Source organism: Brienomyrus brachyistius, chromosome 3, assembly GCF_023856365.1.
Source record: "Brienomyrus brachyistius isolate T26 chromosome 3, BBRACH_0.4, whole genome shotgun sequence".
In the NCBI taxonomy this organism is placed as follows: Eukaryota; Metazoa; Chordata; class Actinopteri; order Osteoglossiformes; family Mormyridae; genus Brienomyrus; species Brienomyrus brachyistius.
This window is the reverse complement of record NC_064535.1, coordinates 11,865,097-11,884,826: the sequence shown is the minus strand read 5'-3', so window position 1 is coordinate 11,884,826 and position 19,730 is coordinate 11,865,097. Positions and strand designations below refer to the sequence as shown.

At 40.9% G+C, this 19,730-nt stretch overlaps 1 protein-coding gene across 15 annotated transcripts in view; it reads left to right on the top strand.

Annotated features, from left to right (window-relative positions):
• cpeb3 (cytoplasmic polyadenylation element binding protein 3) overlaps window positions 1-19,730 on the top strand; it is a 41,965-nt gene that overhangs the window by 8,674 nt on the left and 13,561 nt on the right. For 8 of the 15 annotated variants that reach the window (XM_049006611.1, XM_049006604.1, XM_049006601.1 and 5 more), the window contains 4 exons: window positions 8,051-8,107; window positions 13,243-13,269; window positions 16,354-16,521; window positions 17,691-17,780. In XM_049006611.1, the coding sequence (XP_048862568.1) occupies window positions 8,051-8,107; window positions 13,243-13,269; window positions 16,354-16,521; window positions 17,691-17,780 (342 nt within the window). Of the gene's footprint in view, window positions 1-8; window positions 7,907-8,050; window positions 8,108-13,242; window positions 13,270-16,353; window positions 16,522-17,690; window positions 17,781-19,730 lie in introns of those variants that run through there. The other 7 variants (XM_049006605.1, XM_049006602.1, XM_049006599.1 and 4 more) reach the window with 4 other exon arrangements.

Genomic DNA, 19,730 nt, shown 5'->3' with positions numbered 1-19,730 from the left:
TTAAGTCATATTTTAATTTGGGTCTGGGCTTCATTATAAATCACCCGTGATTTGATTCTTTTTGTTGACACACATTTGCATTTCCCCCAAATATCTTATGTTGCAGTTTTAAAATAACTTCCCTCACCTGCAAAATTTTGCATATATATTTTTTTTTTATCTGTGTGTTGTGTGTCTTTGCAGGCGTCTGTTTTTGTGCTTCTCTTAATGCAAATCCGTTAATTACATATTTTTATTTTTGTCACAAACATTGAAATATTGCAGTGTTGGACTTGAAAAGAGACTATAAGGGCGTCCATATGCAGACCTCGTTTCACGTGCTTGTAAAATCATACTGGCGGACATGGGTGCTGCTTTGTTTTCGGGTTTTGAAGTACTATAGCAATCTGTCAGTTTCTGTGATGGACATTCATATTGCTGTTTTGTTCCTATATCAGAATTGATGAGGTCAGGAAATATTTGTTCTTTATAGACTCCATACCTAAAATGTTCCTTATTTTTATGCCTAATCACCAGGGGCCCTTTAATGTATGGACTGAAGTACTAGGGGCCTCTTCTAAAAAGGGGCCACAGCTAACCTTGCTTAATGAAATTTCAAACCTAGAGTTGCCAGCTGTCCTGTATTTCACGGGATCGTAAGATGTGAAACCTTTTTGGTCACAAGTCCGTTTCTTCAGCTATCATACCTGCTCTGCAAAACGTCAAATAAGTAAAGCTTGTCTTCGAACTTTGATCATTTGGCAGCATGCAGGCATGTTACTGATCACTCTGAAAGCCTAGATGTGTGCAGTGGTAAGTCATTATTGTATATTTTAATATGAACATTTCAATATAAAAATAGGCAGTTTATTTTGTAATATAAATGAATGTATTTTTAGCATAGTCCCTTGCATAACGCGCATACAGTCTGGAATATCCTGATTTAATCCAAGAATGTAGAGAGCTGCAATGCTGAGAACCTGAAGCAGTTTTCTCCTCCCTGAAGCTCTCTTCATTCTTCTCAACGTTATGTTTTTTCCCCATGTGGTATAATTCACCACGCATTTCTTTTCTTCTTCATCTGGCCATGTCCTGAAGTCATTTTAAGATAAAAAAAAAAAAAAAAAAAGTAAATCAACATTTAATTAATAAAATATAAACAATTGATCAGTTATGTATGTATATACTGGTAAATGTAGAGTAGGCTTTCAAAGACATGGGAACAACAACCTTGCTGAGGAATTGTAGTTATAGAAATTTAATGTGATGAGATTTTTCTAGTTATTTGCTGGGGCTGCCAACATTTGTGTATAAGATACATTATATTGTTTGACTCAGATTTATACCTGCTAACAAAGGTTAAAAAGCTATGTAGGTGGTCTGAATAAAAGAATGAAAAACACTGAAATAGTGATGAGATTAAAAAAAATGAAATGTTACCTGAAAATTGACTAGTTATGGAAGAACCCCCGATAACCTTATGAACAAGTAGCTAAAGGATGATTTTTTTTTTTAATCTTTGTTTGATCTTTCTAAAAGTGAAGTAAGCTAAAGACAGGTGTGATTATGTTGTCATTTGTGATTGCCTTGGAAAAGTGTCTGGATGCATCTACACACCATGGGTGTTATAATGCACTTGTGTGATTGTGGGCAGACTGGGTCGGAGGGAGCCGCTGGCACCAGCTGCTACCTGTTCAAACGACCCTCATTGACTAGCTTTGCATCAAGTTTAATGACAAGTCGAACATGTTCTAGTTTGCATCCAAGATCCTGCTGTCTGCGTGTTATATTTATAAAATTACTCCCTGACAGTTAGACGACCAATTACCTGTACAAAGTCAAATTCATTTTTCCTTCAGTTAAGCTTTTAATTATAGGTTTAACATTTCTCAAACATTCTTAATGTTTTGCATTATTCGTATAATACTGTTTATTATGCAAGTTACCAGTACTCCATCAGTCATGCCAGTGAGGCTTTTACCCTCTGCTCAAAGATTATTGCGAAGTTGTGGTCAAATTCAGAATATACCTGCTCACTCTTCATTTCTCATTGTGCCTGATGGCCTTTTAACTACAACCAATTTTACATTTAAACTGTGGTCTCTTGGACATCATTGCTTTTAGAGGGCAGTTGAGAATTTTTATTTTTTTTAAGAAGGCGCGGTATTTAACTTGGGCATGTTGCTTTTCTTGTGTAAGTTCTTGTCTTGTGTGTGTATGCTTTTGTCTTTGAAAGACTGCCAGGCTCAGCCATAGGGCGTAGATTGGCAGGAACCTGAATCTCTTGAATGTTTTTCTTTATGCTGTAAATACATTTGCCAGCACATATGGTGATTAATGCTTAATTGTTTTATTTGTAATCTGTGTAAATGGTATAGGCTGACACAAATGACTCTGTGCTGAAATTAATGTTAAATCTGTGATTCAGGTCTAAGCACAGCTCTGAGCTTCTTGTCTACCACTCATACTACACAGCTAATGCTATGCATGTTGCTGACAAGTATAGCCTCAACATACTTGTTATATCAGTATTGAAATTTGTTTGCCTTTTGAGTTTTTGTCAATAAAATTAATGTTCTTCTATAAATTACCTCTAGATTTCCTTTGACTAATCTTATCTGAAGGAGCCAAAATAAATCTCCCCTGCCACTCAAGAGCTAATACCTGTCAAGCTTTGAATGTTTTGAGAAATTTTTTCTTTTTGTCATTGAGAACAGGTTAGTCTGTTCCTGCTTGTTCATTTTTATTTATTTATTTTGACACCATATGACGTAGGCTGTTTTGGTGGGGCCAGATATGATTGAGCTCATTGACACGGACAGCCAATGAACACACGGCCAACAGACCATGGAAACCAGACAGAACCAACCCTCCAATGCCCTCCCTCATTTACTTTCCTTTTGTTTGGAGAAGCTTTAGTGATCAGGGTGGACACCTCTGACAGTGTTCTGCTGGGGTGGAGTTCTCAGTTCTTCCTTGTAATCTTCTATGATTGTTCAATGCACATTAATCCATTTGGAATGGAATGCTGGTGGAATTTACGTTTTGTTTAGAATGCCAGGCGGAACAGAATAATGCTAGGACAAATGACCTCTTTTGAATCTGTGGAATGCAGTGTGCCCTAGAATTTTAGTCAGCTGAGAATTCATGTGGAGTACTGGATATTCTCCCCCGAAACTGTAAAATCTCCACCGCCACCAGCCACTATAACCCTAGCACTGTTTACACTCCACCGATCGAACCCTGTCCTAGTGCTTTGCAAACACACAAACTTGCATGGAGGTGGTTACTCCGCAAGTACACACAGTTTATGGTGAAAGAAGCAACTTTGAGACCTTCCCATTCTGTCTTAATCAGAATTTTGTTTGATTTGTAGGGAACCAATTGATCAACCAGTGGATTGAACATGTCTGATTAATACCCCTGGGGTCGTTTGTTCTTTTTCATAACCTTCTGGTTTGTTTAAATACTTGACACAGATGTTTGTTTTAAAAATAATTCTACTAATTTATTCTTTCCCTTCCTGTTGTCTGGAATGGCAGGTGGTAACATTTTCTGTTGATTTTATAAAATTTTTTCAAAGCCCTGTGACAGTTTGTAATGATTTAAAAAGGTCAGCTTATATGCCGTGTCTGTTTAGTCGTTTTCTGATTGGCTGACTGAACACTGTCTGTCCTAAATACCATATCTTCTTTCTTCTGATCTGGGCCAAAGAACAACACACTTTTTTTTTTCTTGAACTGCTTAGTAGATACCAGTACAGTGTAACCTGTTGTGTATGTATGTGTGTCTATGTGCCATTTCTTCTGGGATGAGGCAGTTGGGCCAAATTCAAGGACAGAACCGTAGAACAAGAGAAGTTTTGCTTTCGTGAATGAGTGTTAAATAGTGACACGGGGGGCAACGTGTTTTGCTGAGGTTCTAGACATATTGTGTGTCTGTGTGTTTAAATGTCTTCAGGAGAAACCAGATTATGAAAAAAGAAAGAGAAGCCTCAGTACTGAAAGATTACTTGGTTTTCTTCTTGTCTCAGAGGTGTTGCTTCCTGGTGCCAATATGAAGTTCTTGTACTACATGTTGGCAGACCTGGGTCATAGCAGTGAGCCTGTGGGATTTTTAAGAGAGGCAGAGCAGGAAAGCAGCCCAGAGCAGCTTTGATTTAACCTTATTGCAGACTAAGCAGACCACTCCTCCAGTGCAGTCATGTTGAGTAGAAGTCAGGTGTTTGTACTTGTGATCTGGAGGTCAGTGGTTCAAGCGTCTGGGTCTGTGCTTGTGAAACCCAGCTGTTTGTATGTTGAGCCAGTAAATATTGCAACGTGTCTTTGGTTTCGTTAACGCAGAAAGAAACAGATGGTTGCTTGACTCTCCTTCAGTAAAAAGGCTGCTCATTTGAACTAAATATCAAGATTGAACTTACGCAGCCTTGACCATGACATCCATGAGCCCAGTCACTGTTTACTCATGTAGCCATTGTTATTGTGGGCATGCTGTCAGATTATTGTTGTTTACTGCTATGTGGTTGTGTTTTTAGTAAGAGCATCTGTGGTGTTCGTAATGTTGAAGTTAAAGGCATCAAGTCATCCGTTTTAACCATGCAAGGTTAATATAGTACATATATTCTCATAAACTCAAGGGACATATAATCAGACAATCCTGTTCTACTTTGTTCTTTATTTTTCTGTACTGTATGAGGAATTTGTAGCACAACAATGACCTTTCTGATCCCTCTTAATTATAAAATGGTTCCCCGAACACCTGCTGAAGTTAGCATTTAATAATCACTCAGGTGATGGACTTGTTCAACGGCCTCATTAGCTCTGCGGATAAATCAGAACTGAAGGAACAGGACAGCTTGGCTTTGTGTCTCTTGAACTTTTGGAGGAGCTTTCAAATTCAGGTCTATATTAACTGTGGACTTCGACCTGATCACAAACCATAAACCTCCCCCACCCATCTGACAGCTGGTGGTGTTCTTCCGGCAATACCAGCAACTTGAGTGAACAAATCGGGGGGGGGTGCTCAAATAGACACTGAATCTAAAATGAATGTTGGCATAGGCAGACTATGGAATGTTGTTGAGGGACTTTACCATGGTGTTTATAATGGGAGATGGCAGTATTCATAAGAATAGAACTGAAGTTTGGGTTAAAGAGGTGAATGGAAATAGCGCTGAAGTATTTCTAATTTTATTAGCTACTTGTTTTAATTTTGTTTTTTAAGCATTTGAAAGGAACTAAATGTCATAGGAAAATGTAAAGGCTATTTGCAGGGCCCTGATTTTTTTTTTTATTGGAATCCCCACGTGCCCCCAACACGTCGTCCAACCTCTCAGTGCTCTTTAGGTACTAAGAATGTTCTTATTGGCTTTTGTCAAAGTACACCAGAGATCAGGACATGGCTGTGGTGGTGCCAGTAATGATCTCAGGTATGAAACTTCCTCATTCTCATTTGAGCCATTGTTTCTGCGTTATGTGTCGCCTGGAATTTCAGTCTAGGTGTCAGGTTTGCAGTGTACTTAGCTTCACACTTTGAAACAGATATTTTTATGCTTCTGATCTTCAGATCCAGGGTCCATTGTACTTAATTCCAGACCTCTCCCTAAGCATCTGAGTCCAGTATGATTATTCTGCACCAATTATCGGCAACTGGTCCCAATATATCGTTGCGATCTGATAGTTTTGCCAGAGTGTTTTCTTTGTAAAAGTAGCTCTCACTGTTTAAAAAAAAAAAAAAAAAAAAAGTTGGAGACCACTGTTCTACACCCCCTAATTTTGACATAATAAGAGCTTTACTTTGATTCACAGTTCAGAGCTGATTTATATTTCCAGATCATAGAATCTGAGCCCAGAAGAGCAGCGGCACTCTGAGGGTGGATCACTGACTCAGTACTGCGTCGCTGTTTCGATGGGCCAGATGGTGAGGCACACTTGCCTGTTGCTATTTTTGGGAGGTTAAAGGGAATGGTCCCTTTAAACCTGAAATTGTCTGTAGCAAGATTTGAGAGCAGTGGAATCGCTGAAGGGAGGCATCTTCTCTTATCTGGCTGTTTAATATTCTACCAAGTTAAACCTGAATCAGGTTTTGCAGATTTGACTTTGTATGCAACATGGGATTTTGAGCTTTTGGAAAACCTAGGCAAATTTTAACATTGCTGATGATATTTCTTAAACTATCCATTGCTTTTCCGCCAGATTAAACATCTGTTAATATAATGTTTGCATAAAATAACCTAAAGTGGACTCAGAACAAGCGCATCGTTTGTGGTCAACCCTCAGGCAATAATGTACCTTTGTCATTCATTCATTTTGTACAGAGGATGGCGACAGGGACGAGGAGTTCGGTTATAGGATGTGCATAAAAATCTAAAGCCCTATGTATCTGTTCAGCACTGAGAATTGTGGGTAGTGCCTCATTGAATTTTTTTCTTTTAACTTTCCACATGCTCTTGGTTTGTGGTTTTCCCACACTAATCCCATCCTTATAGAAGATGGAAAGTAAAGCATAGAAGTACAGTGCCCCCCTCCAGTTTGCTGGCTGCCTGTCAATGTACTTGAATTTAATCTGAATGTCATGCTGACATCCATTGTAATGATTGTAACATGTTCACCGAGACGTATGGCGATGCTCACTTTCAAAAGGAATTTCCCGGGACTTGTCAGGATTGCAAAACCAGGCACACGATGGGGAAACTGGAGGAAGAGAGAGCGAAGAAATGAATTATGAATTGCGTGTGCATGCAGGCTGCTTGCCTGTCAGTGCGTGTGTCCTCGGCATTGTTACCCAGTCCGCTAAGGGAGCATATCTGGTCGTCTCTATCTGTTAAAAGCAGCACATAGCGGTCACTTTAATAAAATAAATATAATAACTGTAGCCAAACAGTTCTTGTTCATTTCTGTATCATCCTGTGAAAGTGTTTAAATCCTGATAACTCGCTCTTACGAGTTGTCACTTCTGTTTCTCGCATTAAAAGCTATATATAGATTTCTGTATGCAAGTTGTAAATCAAGATTACTACTCTGCTGTTAGTTTTTAATGTGCCAGGAATTGTGTGTAAAGAGGAGCTCTCTTGCACCAGTAAGAGAGTGCAGTTTCTTTTTTTTTTTTCCTTTGGGTAATGGCTGATAAATGTTTTTATCCAAATTGTGAAAGTAAAGGAAATTATTTCCTTTAACGCCTTAAAAACTTAAGGGAGGCTTGTGAAAATCTTAAACATCGAATGGGTGTGACTAATATGGTTGTCTTCATTTTAGCAATGATATATATGAAACAATATGTGTGTGTGTATATATAATAAGACATAAATACTAGGGAAATTACCAGCCTTCATTGGAGCTGCGTGAAGTGTGACCTGGTCAAAGTCATTCTCAAGCTCTGTTGAATTTTGCTGCTAAGCAAAACAGTCAGTTCTTCAAATTTGGGATGTCAGAAAGGGCCACCATTCTCACATGTTTGTGTTGCTAATGAAAGACAGAATCTGTGTTTTGGGTTTAGGCCATGTGACTCTTGTCCTGTCCAACCCCAAGCAAATATGACAGAATCCTGGATGGTTCAGCTGGCCTCCCTTTGGCGGGGGGGACTGCTCACTTAAACAGAGAGGGCCCTGGAGTGACATAGATGTAAACAGCTCAATGGAAAGAAAAAAACACCTGAACTGGCCTCTTAGTAACCAGCAGTGAACATCACTTGAATACACTGGAGTTCGTATTTGTGAGACATGAACTTGTCTCTTGTCCTCTCCAACACTGCTTTATTCCTTCCTTGTTTGTGTATAAAAGCCAAGTTCAGTCAAGTTTGTCTGTTTTGGTACAATACCAGGAAATTCTTTCTGTGGTCATGTGACTTCCCCCCACCCTCCCTTGGGTGTCCATACTAAGATGCATACATAGACTGTTCATAAACAATAGGCGTTCTGCTTCTTGCTGAGGTTGCTTGCTTTTGTTAGCTTTTGATACATTTCTGTAATAGCTTTTTTTAACCAGTTAAGATTCTGTAATTTAGAAAAAAAATCCTCTTTTATAAAAGTATAAACTGTATCTCTTGCTAATGTATCCTTGATGTGTGTTTACAGGGCGCATGAGTCTTAATTTTCACCACCCGGGAGCAGATCATATAATGGCACTCAATAGTGAGTATTACTTACCGCGTTTACTGTTCCCTTTTTGACTGTGTACATATACTGCATCTCAACATTTTGCACCATTTTAAAACATTTTATATTATTAGCCTAATGGTAGGCTGTTTATTGGTTTTATTCTAAAGGGAAAGGTGAAATCGTGGTGTATTAATTTTGCATAGTTCAGAATATATTGGGATATTGAATTAACACATACACAGGTCAGCCATTACATTAAAACCACTGACAGATGAGGTGAATAACATTCTTGTTACTATGACGCTTGTCAAGGATGCCATTATATATTGGGGAAGTGAACAGTCAGTTCTTGAAGTTGATGTGTTGGAAGCCGGAAAAATGGGTAATAGGAAGGATTTGAGACTCTGACAAGGGTCAAAGTGTGATGGCTAGATGACTATGCTAGATGGCTAGCATCTCTAAAATGGCAGATCTTGTGATGTGTTCCCAGTGTTCAATGGTCAGAATTTACAAAAGTGGTCCAAGAAAGGACAACCAGTATACTGATGATGGGTTCATGGGTTTCAAAGACTCAGTGATGTGCATGGGGAGCAAAGGCTAGCCTGTCTGGCCTGATCTCAGAGGAGAGCTGCTATAGCACAGATATCTGAACAAGTTAATGCTGGCTGTGATAGAAAGATGTCACAACACACAGTGCATCGCAGCTTGGTAAGTATGGAACTGCGTAGCTCAAACTGGTAAGAGTGCCCATGCTGGCCCATGCCCGCCAAAAGCACTTAAAATTGGCATATGAGTTACAGAACTGGGCCATGCAGCAATAGAAGATGCTGGTTTGATTCACTTAGTCTTGCATCATTTGGGTGGCTGCATGTGTATGTGTCGTTTACCTCGGGGAAAAGATGGCACATGGATGCAATTTGGGAAGAAGTCATGCCGGCAGAGGCAGTGTAATTATCTGCTAGGAAACCTTAGGTTCTGGCATTCATGCAGATGTTATTTTGACACAGGCCACCTGCTCGAACATTGTTGCAGAACAATTACACCCCTTCAGGGCAATAGCATTCCATGCCGGTGGTGATTTCTTTCAGCAGAGTAATATGCCCTGCCACACCGTAAAAATTGTTCAGGAATGGTTTGTGGAACATGGAGATGATTTCAGGGTGTTGACTTGACCTTCAAAGTTCCCAGATCTCCATCTGATCTAGCATCTGTGAGATGTGCTGGACAAACAAGTCTGATCCATGGAGGCCCCACCTCGCAACTTGCGGGACTTAAAGGATCTGCTGCTAATGTCTTGGTGCCAGATAACACAGGGCACCTTCAGCCCGTGCCTTGACGGGTCAGAGCTGTTTTGGCGACGTGAGGGGGATCTACACAATATTAGCAAGGTGGTTTTAATGTTATGGGTCATTGGTGTATATTTGAATATTCCCAAGTCAGTTAAGCTGCATGTATGCTGAGGTATGAAACCCATTGACCCCTCCTCAGCTAAACCAGAAACTGAAACATGTAATTACTAATTCTGGTCCTGAAACCCTAAATATTTAACTGCTTTCAAGACGGATCAGGCGATCAGTAGAGGGTCTGGTGCCCCCTGGAACTACTCTAGTTTTGCTGCCTCTCGGAGCCAGCAAGATGGTGTTGCATGAATTCTGTGAGAGTTCAAAACATTAACTTAATCCAGTTGTTAGACTAAGTAGTTTTGACACAGGGAGTCCTATCCAGCTTGGGCTGAAAGCGAACAATTCCCTGTGACACTGTTACAAGAGTAAAAGGATACATTCAGCCCTTTCTTGTGGGCTGGGTTTGCCTTGTGAACCGACTTAGAAGATGACCTGCTGATAATATTTGTTTGGGAGGAGGACGGATTGGTTGGATAAAGGTGACGGAGTACTGTTACATTTAACACAATTATTTCATTCTGTTAAGAATGAAAAAGGTCTATCATCTAAAATGTCCACATTTTGGAGACGTTTCCTCCATCTGCGCCGGAATTTTCCTCAGAACTGTAATTTGCGGTGAGGAAAAGGTTATATGTGCTGAATCGCAGCCAGACCTGGGAGGAACGATCCCAGTCTGCATGGCGACCACTAAAACCCCAGCAAAGGCCACCCGAGGTCAGCGAGTCTCAATCTGCATCGCACTCATCTGCCGGGCTGCTCTCTCTCAGGAAGTGGTATCTGGGTCAGAAACGTGAGTGGGCTTAAAATTTCCCCTTTGGTGGCAAAGTCTGTGGTGCTGGCAGAGAGGGGACATTCTTCTGACTATTTGACCACCCCTCCCCTCCAGAGCTCTTCTTCCTGTCATATTGGTTTCTCCAAGGATGTCATTTACTTTAATTGGTGCATCTTCTGTGCCATACTTGTAATTATTAGATGCACAATAAAAGTGGACACGAGCAATCTAGGACGATTTTATGTCATCAAGTTTGGATTTGTGTTTTGGTTTGGTGGTTCCTTTGGTAGCACGGGTTGTAAAAGCTCTGCATCTCTCTCCGATCTGAGTATGTAGTAGAGGATAGTGATGTTTCCCAGTAGACCCAGTTTCACAGAGAACCCAACACTTTGGTTAGCTAAAGAAATTTGAATTCCTCGTACCTCTCCTTTCCCCCTGATGCATTGCATTTTATGCAGGAACAACAGAGAATGGTCTTTAATTATAACCAAGGTGCTCCTGTTATTGAAGGGCTTGTCGTCACGCTCCTTGCCACATTGATTAATAAAGGAGTAATCCTTAAACATGACAGGTGCTAAGTGAATATCATTCTCACAGCAAGAACTAAATATTGGCTTCGTTTTCACATCAGCTGGATAGACATTCCCCGATACTGTGGGAAGCCTTACATCTCTTATGCAGTAGCATTTGAAGTTTGTAGTTTTTTACATTCCCATTTTGCAAAACTTGCAATGAGCTGTGCATTCATACAGTCTTCTGCAGATGTGTTTGAAATGCTGTGACACTTGTACAAATTCTAAAAGGAAAAACCAGATTGAATACTTGAAAGGTTTTATGTGATTCGGTTCTGTTGAGTGAGGGTATCCATTTATATGCTCAAGTTGTGCTGTTAAACACCCAAGGGGGAAATTGCCTTATTTTATCTTTGCAGGTGCAGAAGTAGGAATCATGGTTTGTTCTTTAACTGGGTCCAGTAGCTCTAATTGCATGCAGTGCAAAGTAAATATATAAAATCTTATTCATTTAGCTAAACTTGTTTGGTATAACTCCTTTGCTGTGAGATGATATTTTCAAGAAGAGCTTAGGGATTTAGATAAAGAAATGTCTTTGGTTTTAGCTCTTGAACTCGGATACGGTGAGTCTAATGCTGTTGGCCCCTTGTACCATCTATGACACACTTGTCTGTGAGGTGAGCAAGTGTCAAAGTGGTGTTCTTAGAACATGAATATTTTTTATATTTTAGAAACTTAGATGAAATCCCAATGCTTTTGCCTAAACCCTTGACTAATACAGTTGGCAGCCATTCATTTGTACGGAAGACCATCATAGGCCTGAGTAACATGTCTAAATTGTGATGGTCTCCAGTGTGTTTTCACACGAGCAGCACTAAGGCCAATCGGCATTCTTAGCCTCGTTGCTAGGCATTCTGCTCTGTTCCCATTGACCTCTAACAGACGTGTCTGCCCTTCCACATCGAAGGACAAGATCCACAGGAGCTCTTTCAATTAAAGAAGACAAGTGGCCAAAAACGATCCATCTCTCAAGTTGACTATCACAATGGGTTCCTTTGCAATAGATTTGCTAAATACTGAAAATGTTACATTGAGTTGTTGTTGCTTAGTTGGCAAGGGATTAAGGGAGTGTTACTAAGTTCTTTACAATTTTGAACGTCTCACTTTGTTTAGAACAGGAGTAGGCAACCCTGATCCTGGAGTGCTGGTATCCAGCAGGTTTTTCCATCCTGCTTAGTCTCTGATGAACCACACCTGATCTCAGGCTGAGAGTAACTCATCAGGTTGGATAGAAAACCTGCTGCATAGCAGCACTGCAGGATCTGAGTTGCCTACCTCTGGTATAGAGTGTGCCTGGTTTTTTCCAAGAATTAATCTGTAAGCTTCCCTGCTAAACACAACTGTTAGTTTGGCCTTTATCAGCAGTACTGGTCCGAGCTGAGCTAGGGAGCTGTGACTCCCTAGGCGAGCATCTCCACCTGTGTTGCCTGTAGGATTGACCAGCCTTGTTTGCCATCACAAGAAATCAGGGGTCTTTCAGTTGACCCACATGTTGACATGAATGAACTCTGTGTGGTAGGTGTAGTGTGTCCTTGGTGGCTCATTTTGATGAACCTGGCCATTTCTTCACAGTGGTTTCATGCTGTCATGGCCATTGACAAATAGAGAAGTACCTCTTTGATGAAGACCCCAAATATGTTAATTTTTATTATATCCATTGTGGAAGAAAAAAAAATCTGTGCAAGTTTCTTTTGCCCTTTCCTACCAAAGGGCTTGTTATCAGATAAAATTTGAAATACATGTTGATCATTTTGTAATGTGACAGAGAATAGGAAGAATATCCAGAGCAGACTATTCCTCCTAAACATTTTACCATCTGCTCACTACTTCTCATTTTCAGTTTGTTCCTTCAAAGATGGTTACCTGTATCCAATTTTAAAATGTGTCTGGAGTAACAAAATTGGGCTTAGTTTTCAGAAAAAAAGCTTCTCAATTCTACCTAGCTGTGATGTTTGTCCAGTTCTGACCTGTAGTTATTGGAATAAATATTGATGACATCAAAATAGTTTTTTCTTTCTTTTTGCAGACTGATGACCTAATGAGCCAAGCATATGCTTACATCCTGTCAGTGCTTAATCCCATGTTTACTGAATGGGTTGGCATTTTAATGTTGGGCTCGTCTATGTATGTATGTTTTTAACAGAGTTATCTGAGAAAGCAGCATAATGCTGAGAGGCTTTTTGTGCTGCCCTGAATACCTGATTCCCTGCTTTTAAGATGCCTGCACTCCAAGGATCAAGCATCTGGTGGGGAAAAACAAACAAAACATTTTCTCCTTGGCCTGCTGTTTGAACACATGTTTCACTGTTACTTTGCATCTGTGTGAGCTCGACCGGTCAGCTTCCCTGTCCATGAAACCCACGGGTCTCTCTTTCTCTCGCTCTCTCTCTCTCTTTCTCTCCCCCTCTCTCTGTTCACAAGCAGCCAGGAGCTATGGGCGCAGAAGAGGTAAAGTGTGACTTTCATTCTCTGTGTTTCTGCTTGTGGCAGTGGTGGGTGGGTGTGTTTTGGGGGGCAGCACAATGAGTAGCCCTTTGTAAGACCTGCCAATCTTTGGATGGGAGGGTTTTTCCTGTGATCCTAGATTGTGGTTGGATTTCCCTGTTTCTGATTTGGATTACCGCTTCTAATTTTCACGCTTTGGAAGAAAGTACATTAAGAAATGTGGCACCTGACTGGTGGCATGTGCTGCTTATGGAACCCAGCTTGCATTTTTGCCGTCAGTAAGCTTTTCTTAAATCGGTGTGTTGCCAGCGAGAGGGATGCCTTTAGGAGTTTTGCACAAACAGTAACCCCCAAAGTCATGAAGGGGTGACCTTGCAATAACAGATAAGTGGAATCTGGTCAGCAGTATTAAGTATCGCTTGCCTAACAAGCACTGAACGCTGCTTTGAGTCCTTTTTTCCCCAGTGCCGAGTGATAGGAACTGAAGGTAAGGCATTACACTCAAAGCCCCATGTTGTCCATTGGGCAGACGGAGCATATGCAGACGTAGTGACCAGCTCACACGTCCTGGAGCCATAATTTTTCTGGGAGGAGAAACCGCTTCATTCCTGTGCTAGTTTGCTGTCAATTTGGCATGTGAGTGAGCAGGACACTATAAATGAAAACCAAACAAATAAGGTGCCCATGTTTTTATGAAATATTTTTCATTATTCCTCCTTTGAATAGAATTCCAGCGTCTTTTTTTTTTTTGTTTAATTAAAACTTTTTAAAAGCACATTAACTCAGTGATTCCTATGGCGAGACACTTTGCTGATTTGGAGCGTTAAGCTAATTGGCCTATGGACAGTGATGTCTGGTGAAAGCAGTCAGTCATTCTCAGCGGCACCCTCGCAGCATTTGTGGCATTATGGGAACACGGCTAGACCCCGATTTAGCAACGGCACAGCAGTGGTTCGAGAATGTGCTGAGGTGGCCGGGTGCATGGAGTGAACTGAGGTGGAGTAAATTTCCATGATTATCTGGGTGAACACTGCAAGTGTTGTCTTCTGGGCCGGCCAGTAGGAAGTCTCAATCTAGTGAAACAGGAATCATCTGAGTTTGAATTTGATCTTAATTAAATACTAACACAACCATTTTTTTCCTGATTCAGCCACTTGATTATTTCTGTTTGTCTTAATGTAAAATGACGTCTTCATCATGTGTATGTGTGTGTCACTGTGCCCATGCCCAGAAGATTTTGGGATCGAATCCCATGGCCAGCAGCATAATCATATCAACCCTGGGTCTTTGAGATGGTGAATGCTAGCTGACTCTGCTCTTTAACCTCAAGCTTACCTCACTTGTATGTCATTTTGGACAAAAGCATCTGCTTCATAAATGTAAATAAACCATGTAGGACACCTAAGTAGTGGATGTCTATAGTCATTTCTACTGTCTAAATAAAGTACCATCCAAACACCAACTCCAGAAGAAAGCAGGCATTTTACTGTCTAATTTAAGCATCATGTAATGGGCCCGATGTTTATTCCAGTGTCAAAATGATTACTTTTAAAATATTTTTCTCCAACCCTTGGGTGTTGGGTTGTAGCTCAAGGAGTAAAACAGACTTTTACCTCTCTTTTTTTGAGGCACCTTCAGAGTTGTACAAAACTGATCAATCTGCAAGATTCCTTAAGTTTGTGGGAGGAACTGTGAAGACTTTTATGACCATCTTTCATACATTCACACAATACCACCTTAAGAGCTGTAATATAAATGTGTGTGTTTTTAGTTTGTGTTCAGGTCTATATTATGGAATGAGTGCTTAAACCCTTAAGGGAGGAAATGAGAAGGATGTTTTTTAAAATGTAGCACTGGCTGTTTGTAGGAAGGAAACCTTAAGCGTTTTCAAATTTTCTGGCAGCGTTAATTTTGTCACAAGTTCTCCTCGGTTGTGCATTCTGCCCCTCTTGTGTAGCATACTTGCTCTTAGCATTATTTATTAAGAAGTCTTGGGCGCAGCCGATCGAACATCCCAGGGTCACCATTCACTTCCTGGAATTTGACACGTTTGAAAAATGTCTACAGGCAGAATCAATTTTGCATTTGCCCATGTAAATTGATGTGCAAATTTTTTTGGAATTTATATTTCAGGGGAGACTGTTTTTAAAATGCTTCTGTTCAACTCTGTTGGTTTCATTAAGCTGGAGAAGAAAATAAGAGAACCACCTGTGATTCTTCCACTTTTTTGGATTGTCTCTTTTCAAATGAACATTTAAGCGTTTGTATTTTCCCCTCACTGGGAGGCATAATCCTTGATTATGTACACCCCCTTCTCTATAGCGTTGGTGGTTTTCCTGGCTACAGGAGTACAGCACCTTGTTGACACCTTTTCTTTTAGATCCCTTTTCTGTAATGGAATCACTGTATGAAAAGGCTAAGCTCCTCACACTGGTGCTGCTGTGTGCTCACAGGGATACAATGGGGCCCAGTCACAGTTCAGCAAGCCCCTAATGTGGGGCTGCCTTCGACCCCGGGTGTAACCTCCTACCTCTCCTTGCGTGGCTAATATGTGCTATTTGACCCCGCCCCTGTGGACTACTACTCAGCCATGCTAGGGATAGGGTCCTCAAAAACCGCTCTTTGACACCACAAGATTATTTCCCATGGGCATGAAATTCTGTACAGTGTAGAGATCAGATACTTTTAATAAAAAAGCGATAGGAACCATGTGTTCTTGGTTATATCTGTTTTCTTTGCCAGCCCAGTCTCATCCACAGATGCTCCTGGATCAGATAGGTTAGGGCTGGAGGGGGAGGAATGCGGAGAATGTTTGTTTGGAAAATTAGCTTTTTGTGCGTCTGTCCGTAAATGATTGTGGTTATTGTCCTGTGCAAAAAAACTTTACGGCCATGTCTGTTAGCATGTTTGTTTAGCCATTTAACATGATGTTTCTGCCTTTTTCACTAACCCTTTCCCTCGATCTCCTTTTTTTTTTCTTTCTGACTTCCCCCCCACCCTTCTTTTCTCCTCTTCTCTATTTGATCGTCTTTCTTCCTCGTCCTTCTCTCCCTCCCCCACCTTCTCTCCTTCCCTCCCTCCATCCAGGCCGTTCTTCCCTCTTCCCCTTTGAAGATGGCTTCTTGGACGAAGGACACGGTGACCAGTCGCTGACTCCTGGCATGGGCTCTCCCACACGTTGCCAGAATGGCGAGAGGATTGAGCGTTACTCCAGGAAGGTCTTTGTCGGTGGTCTGCCTCCTGATATCGATGAAGGTCTCTTTTTTTTTTTTTTTCTCCTTGCTTGTTTGTGAGCCAAGGTCATTGGATGTGATATATTTGTTAATATTTAGGATAGTAAATGACCTCATCTAGTGCTTCAGGTTTATTTCATATATTCAAATATAATCCTAAAATGTCCCATCTTTAGTTATGTTTAGGCTCTTCAAGACCAATTTCAGATCAATTGTTCAAACTTCTGCTGCCCGCCCTATTGCAGAATTGCTTTTCTTTTGACGATAACTGCTTTTTCTGTGACCTGAGTGCTTAGTCTGTGTCGCAGTCCTGGGCCTTTCGATTGTTAGCACTAGACAAACGGTGCTGTTTCCTCACACCATTTCAGAATGACTGTGCTATGGGGTAGATGGCTGCACCTTCAGGAATGGGGGCTAGTTTCCTTGAAGCTTACACTTAAAAAAAGAAATTCTTTACAGGTTTAATCACATCCCCTGAAATCTTAGTCTCTGACTTTCTGAGTTACTTAGAACCTTATCTATCTCATAAATGACAGGCTAAATATATCAAGTCCTTCATAGTTCAAACTGTCTTGTAGTCTTAGAATGGTAGCTAGGGAAAATAATGCTCGATCTGTTTAGCCAAGAAGCTCATGGCTTGGTGTGAGTACTTGTTAGAGCTTTTGTTGTCTAATGTGAAGTACAAAATAATACGGTCAGTTAGAGTGGTCGGTTAATGAGATCTGGAGTTTTTTTTTACTTGCTCAATGAAATATAATTATGATTTTTGGGTATTCGTAGTTTCGTAGTTGCCGTTTTAGTCTGTGATGGAAAATCTATTATGCACTACTGCCAAAACAGGTTCTCTGTCTTAGCCACTCTTAGCAGCACAGTGATTTGGACAGCCTAAATTAAAAAAGAGGAATATGATAACCTAACTCAGAAGAAATGTTTTATGTAATTAAGTAAAGTTAATACCACATTAGTGTGTGGCCTCAAAAATTTGTTGCTTTTGTAGTTGACTCCATGCATTCATTGTCCTGTTGATGTGCAGAAGCGTTTCTAATTGGTGAATCTACACTCATTCGCTAAATAAAACCAGTAATAATAGTTCTTGACCATGACGGTTGCCCTTACCAGGATTGCGCAGACAATGACCTCATCGTTTTTAAGTGGATAAAGTGGACCTTGTACTATTTTCTGTGTCTGCAGATGAAATCACCAACAGTTTCCGGCGCTACGGACATCTTGTGGTGGACTGGCCACATAAAGCTGAAAGCAAGTCCTACTTCCCACCCAAAGGTAATTACCTGCTGGAATAATGATGCCTTTCAGTGTCCGCCATCCAGGCTGTTTATGCGGCACACTGCACAAACACGTACGGGCCTGGACCAGGCTGCGTTGACAACACACTGCGCTGTCTCTCTGCATACCTGTATGCGTGCATGTGTGTGTGTGCATGCACCAGCAGAATGGCGCATTTTATTTATATCCTAAGTGGATACATGGATGCAGAATGCCATACATGTATTTACCCATCTGTGTGAAGGATTTAGTCATGGCTGCTGCCATGGCAACCTATTTGCGCAGCATGTATAAAAATGCATCGCATTTTATGCTTCAAGTGTTTCTGATAATTTTTCTGGTGAATAAGCTACCGTCGACCACAAAAGGGGAAAGAAGGATGGCTCATGTCTAACAAGGAGTGTTTTTAAAGATATTTGATTGTCTCCACATAGCGTTTTCTTACCAGCACCCAGCAGCCTCGAGATAAACGCATATTAATACGCAAACCACGACTGTTTTGATATTTCTTATATTTTCATTTGAAAACTAGTTTAGTTTTACTTAGTTTTCATTTAGTTTTGTTCCTTTTTATTTTGAAGTTATTTCCGTTTTAGTTTAATATTATTTTAGCATCATTTAAAGTCATTTTATTTTTAAGAGACTGACAGTTGTAGAGCTGTTGCACGTGTCCGCTCTTCAGAGAATTCTGCATGAATATACATGCACATTATATAGTAATGTCCTCAAAATAAACAAATCGTGTTTCAGGCATTAATGGTAAAGCTAAATAAATCTTTACTTTAGCCAAAATCATATTTAAAAATGGTAAAGAAGCATTTTTTTTAAGGTTTATTGGAAGCAGTATTGTAAAGTTTTTAGTTTTTGTTTTCGGTAACGATAATAAACCTGGTGCGAACCAGCCAGTCTGCCTGCTGAGTTGCTGCCATGCAGCCCCTGCACTGGCACCTCAGGCTGCCCCAGGCCTGTCAGGGGCTCTTCATCTTAGGCAGGTGAACCCAGTTGCTGGCCTTTCCGGGTACTTGTGTCATTTCGTTTTTCCCTCAAAACGGCAGCACTGTTTGCCATAATAAAGCAACTATTAAAACTGGGGCTGGGAAATAGCTGGGATTCTTCTAGCAGATGGTAATATGCTGCATCTGGCGAGGAGTGAAACTTGGCCAGTTCCTTGCCTTTTTTTTATTTATTTGACACTCCCAAGAAAACTATGGCACCCTTTTACAAGTGACTAGTGAGGTTACCCGCAAATCTATAGAGAGGACACCCAACGCACTGTATGTAATTTGGTTTACTAGCTTGGCATAGGAGAAGGCACAATATGCTGTAATTCAGTGCATGTTGCACTGTAGCAATACTGCTGCCTAATGTGTCTCAATTGGGCCCTTTTCTCTCATTTTAGAAATAATGCAATTCTCAGATTTGCAGCATTTAGTTTTGTATGAGGTCAGTTGGTATGAATGCTTTTGTGTTGATTTATGTCTTTTGGCACTGGGTGTGCATTCATCAAGGTGCATGCTAACCTTTTTGAGGATATATTTAGTGAATCCAGAGAAATAAACCATAGAAGAAGGTAAGCTGTGGGTATCCATGTGAGGGTCTGGCAGAGTTTTGGTCCAGCTATCCCATACAGCATCCCTACGATGGCAGGCTGGGCTGGGTCCCCTGTGCATGTGCTTGCATGCCTGTGCATCCCCAGCCCGGTGATCTGCCTTTACTCCAAGCCACGACTTGCACCGACTGGCTGCTCGCTGGAGAAATGCACTCCAAGTTGCTTGTGTGTTCCTGGCTAATTTGCTGGAGCTAAGGCACCGAATGTTCCTAGTTATTTCTGTCCCTCGGAGGAGGGCCCAGCGGGACTCGGTGTGGGTGCTGTAGATGGCATGGGGGCCAAGTCCCAGCCAGACCCTCTTTAGACTAGGATCATCTTCTGGGCACAACGCCTCATGC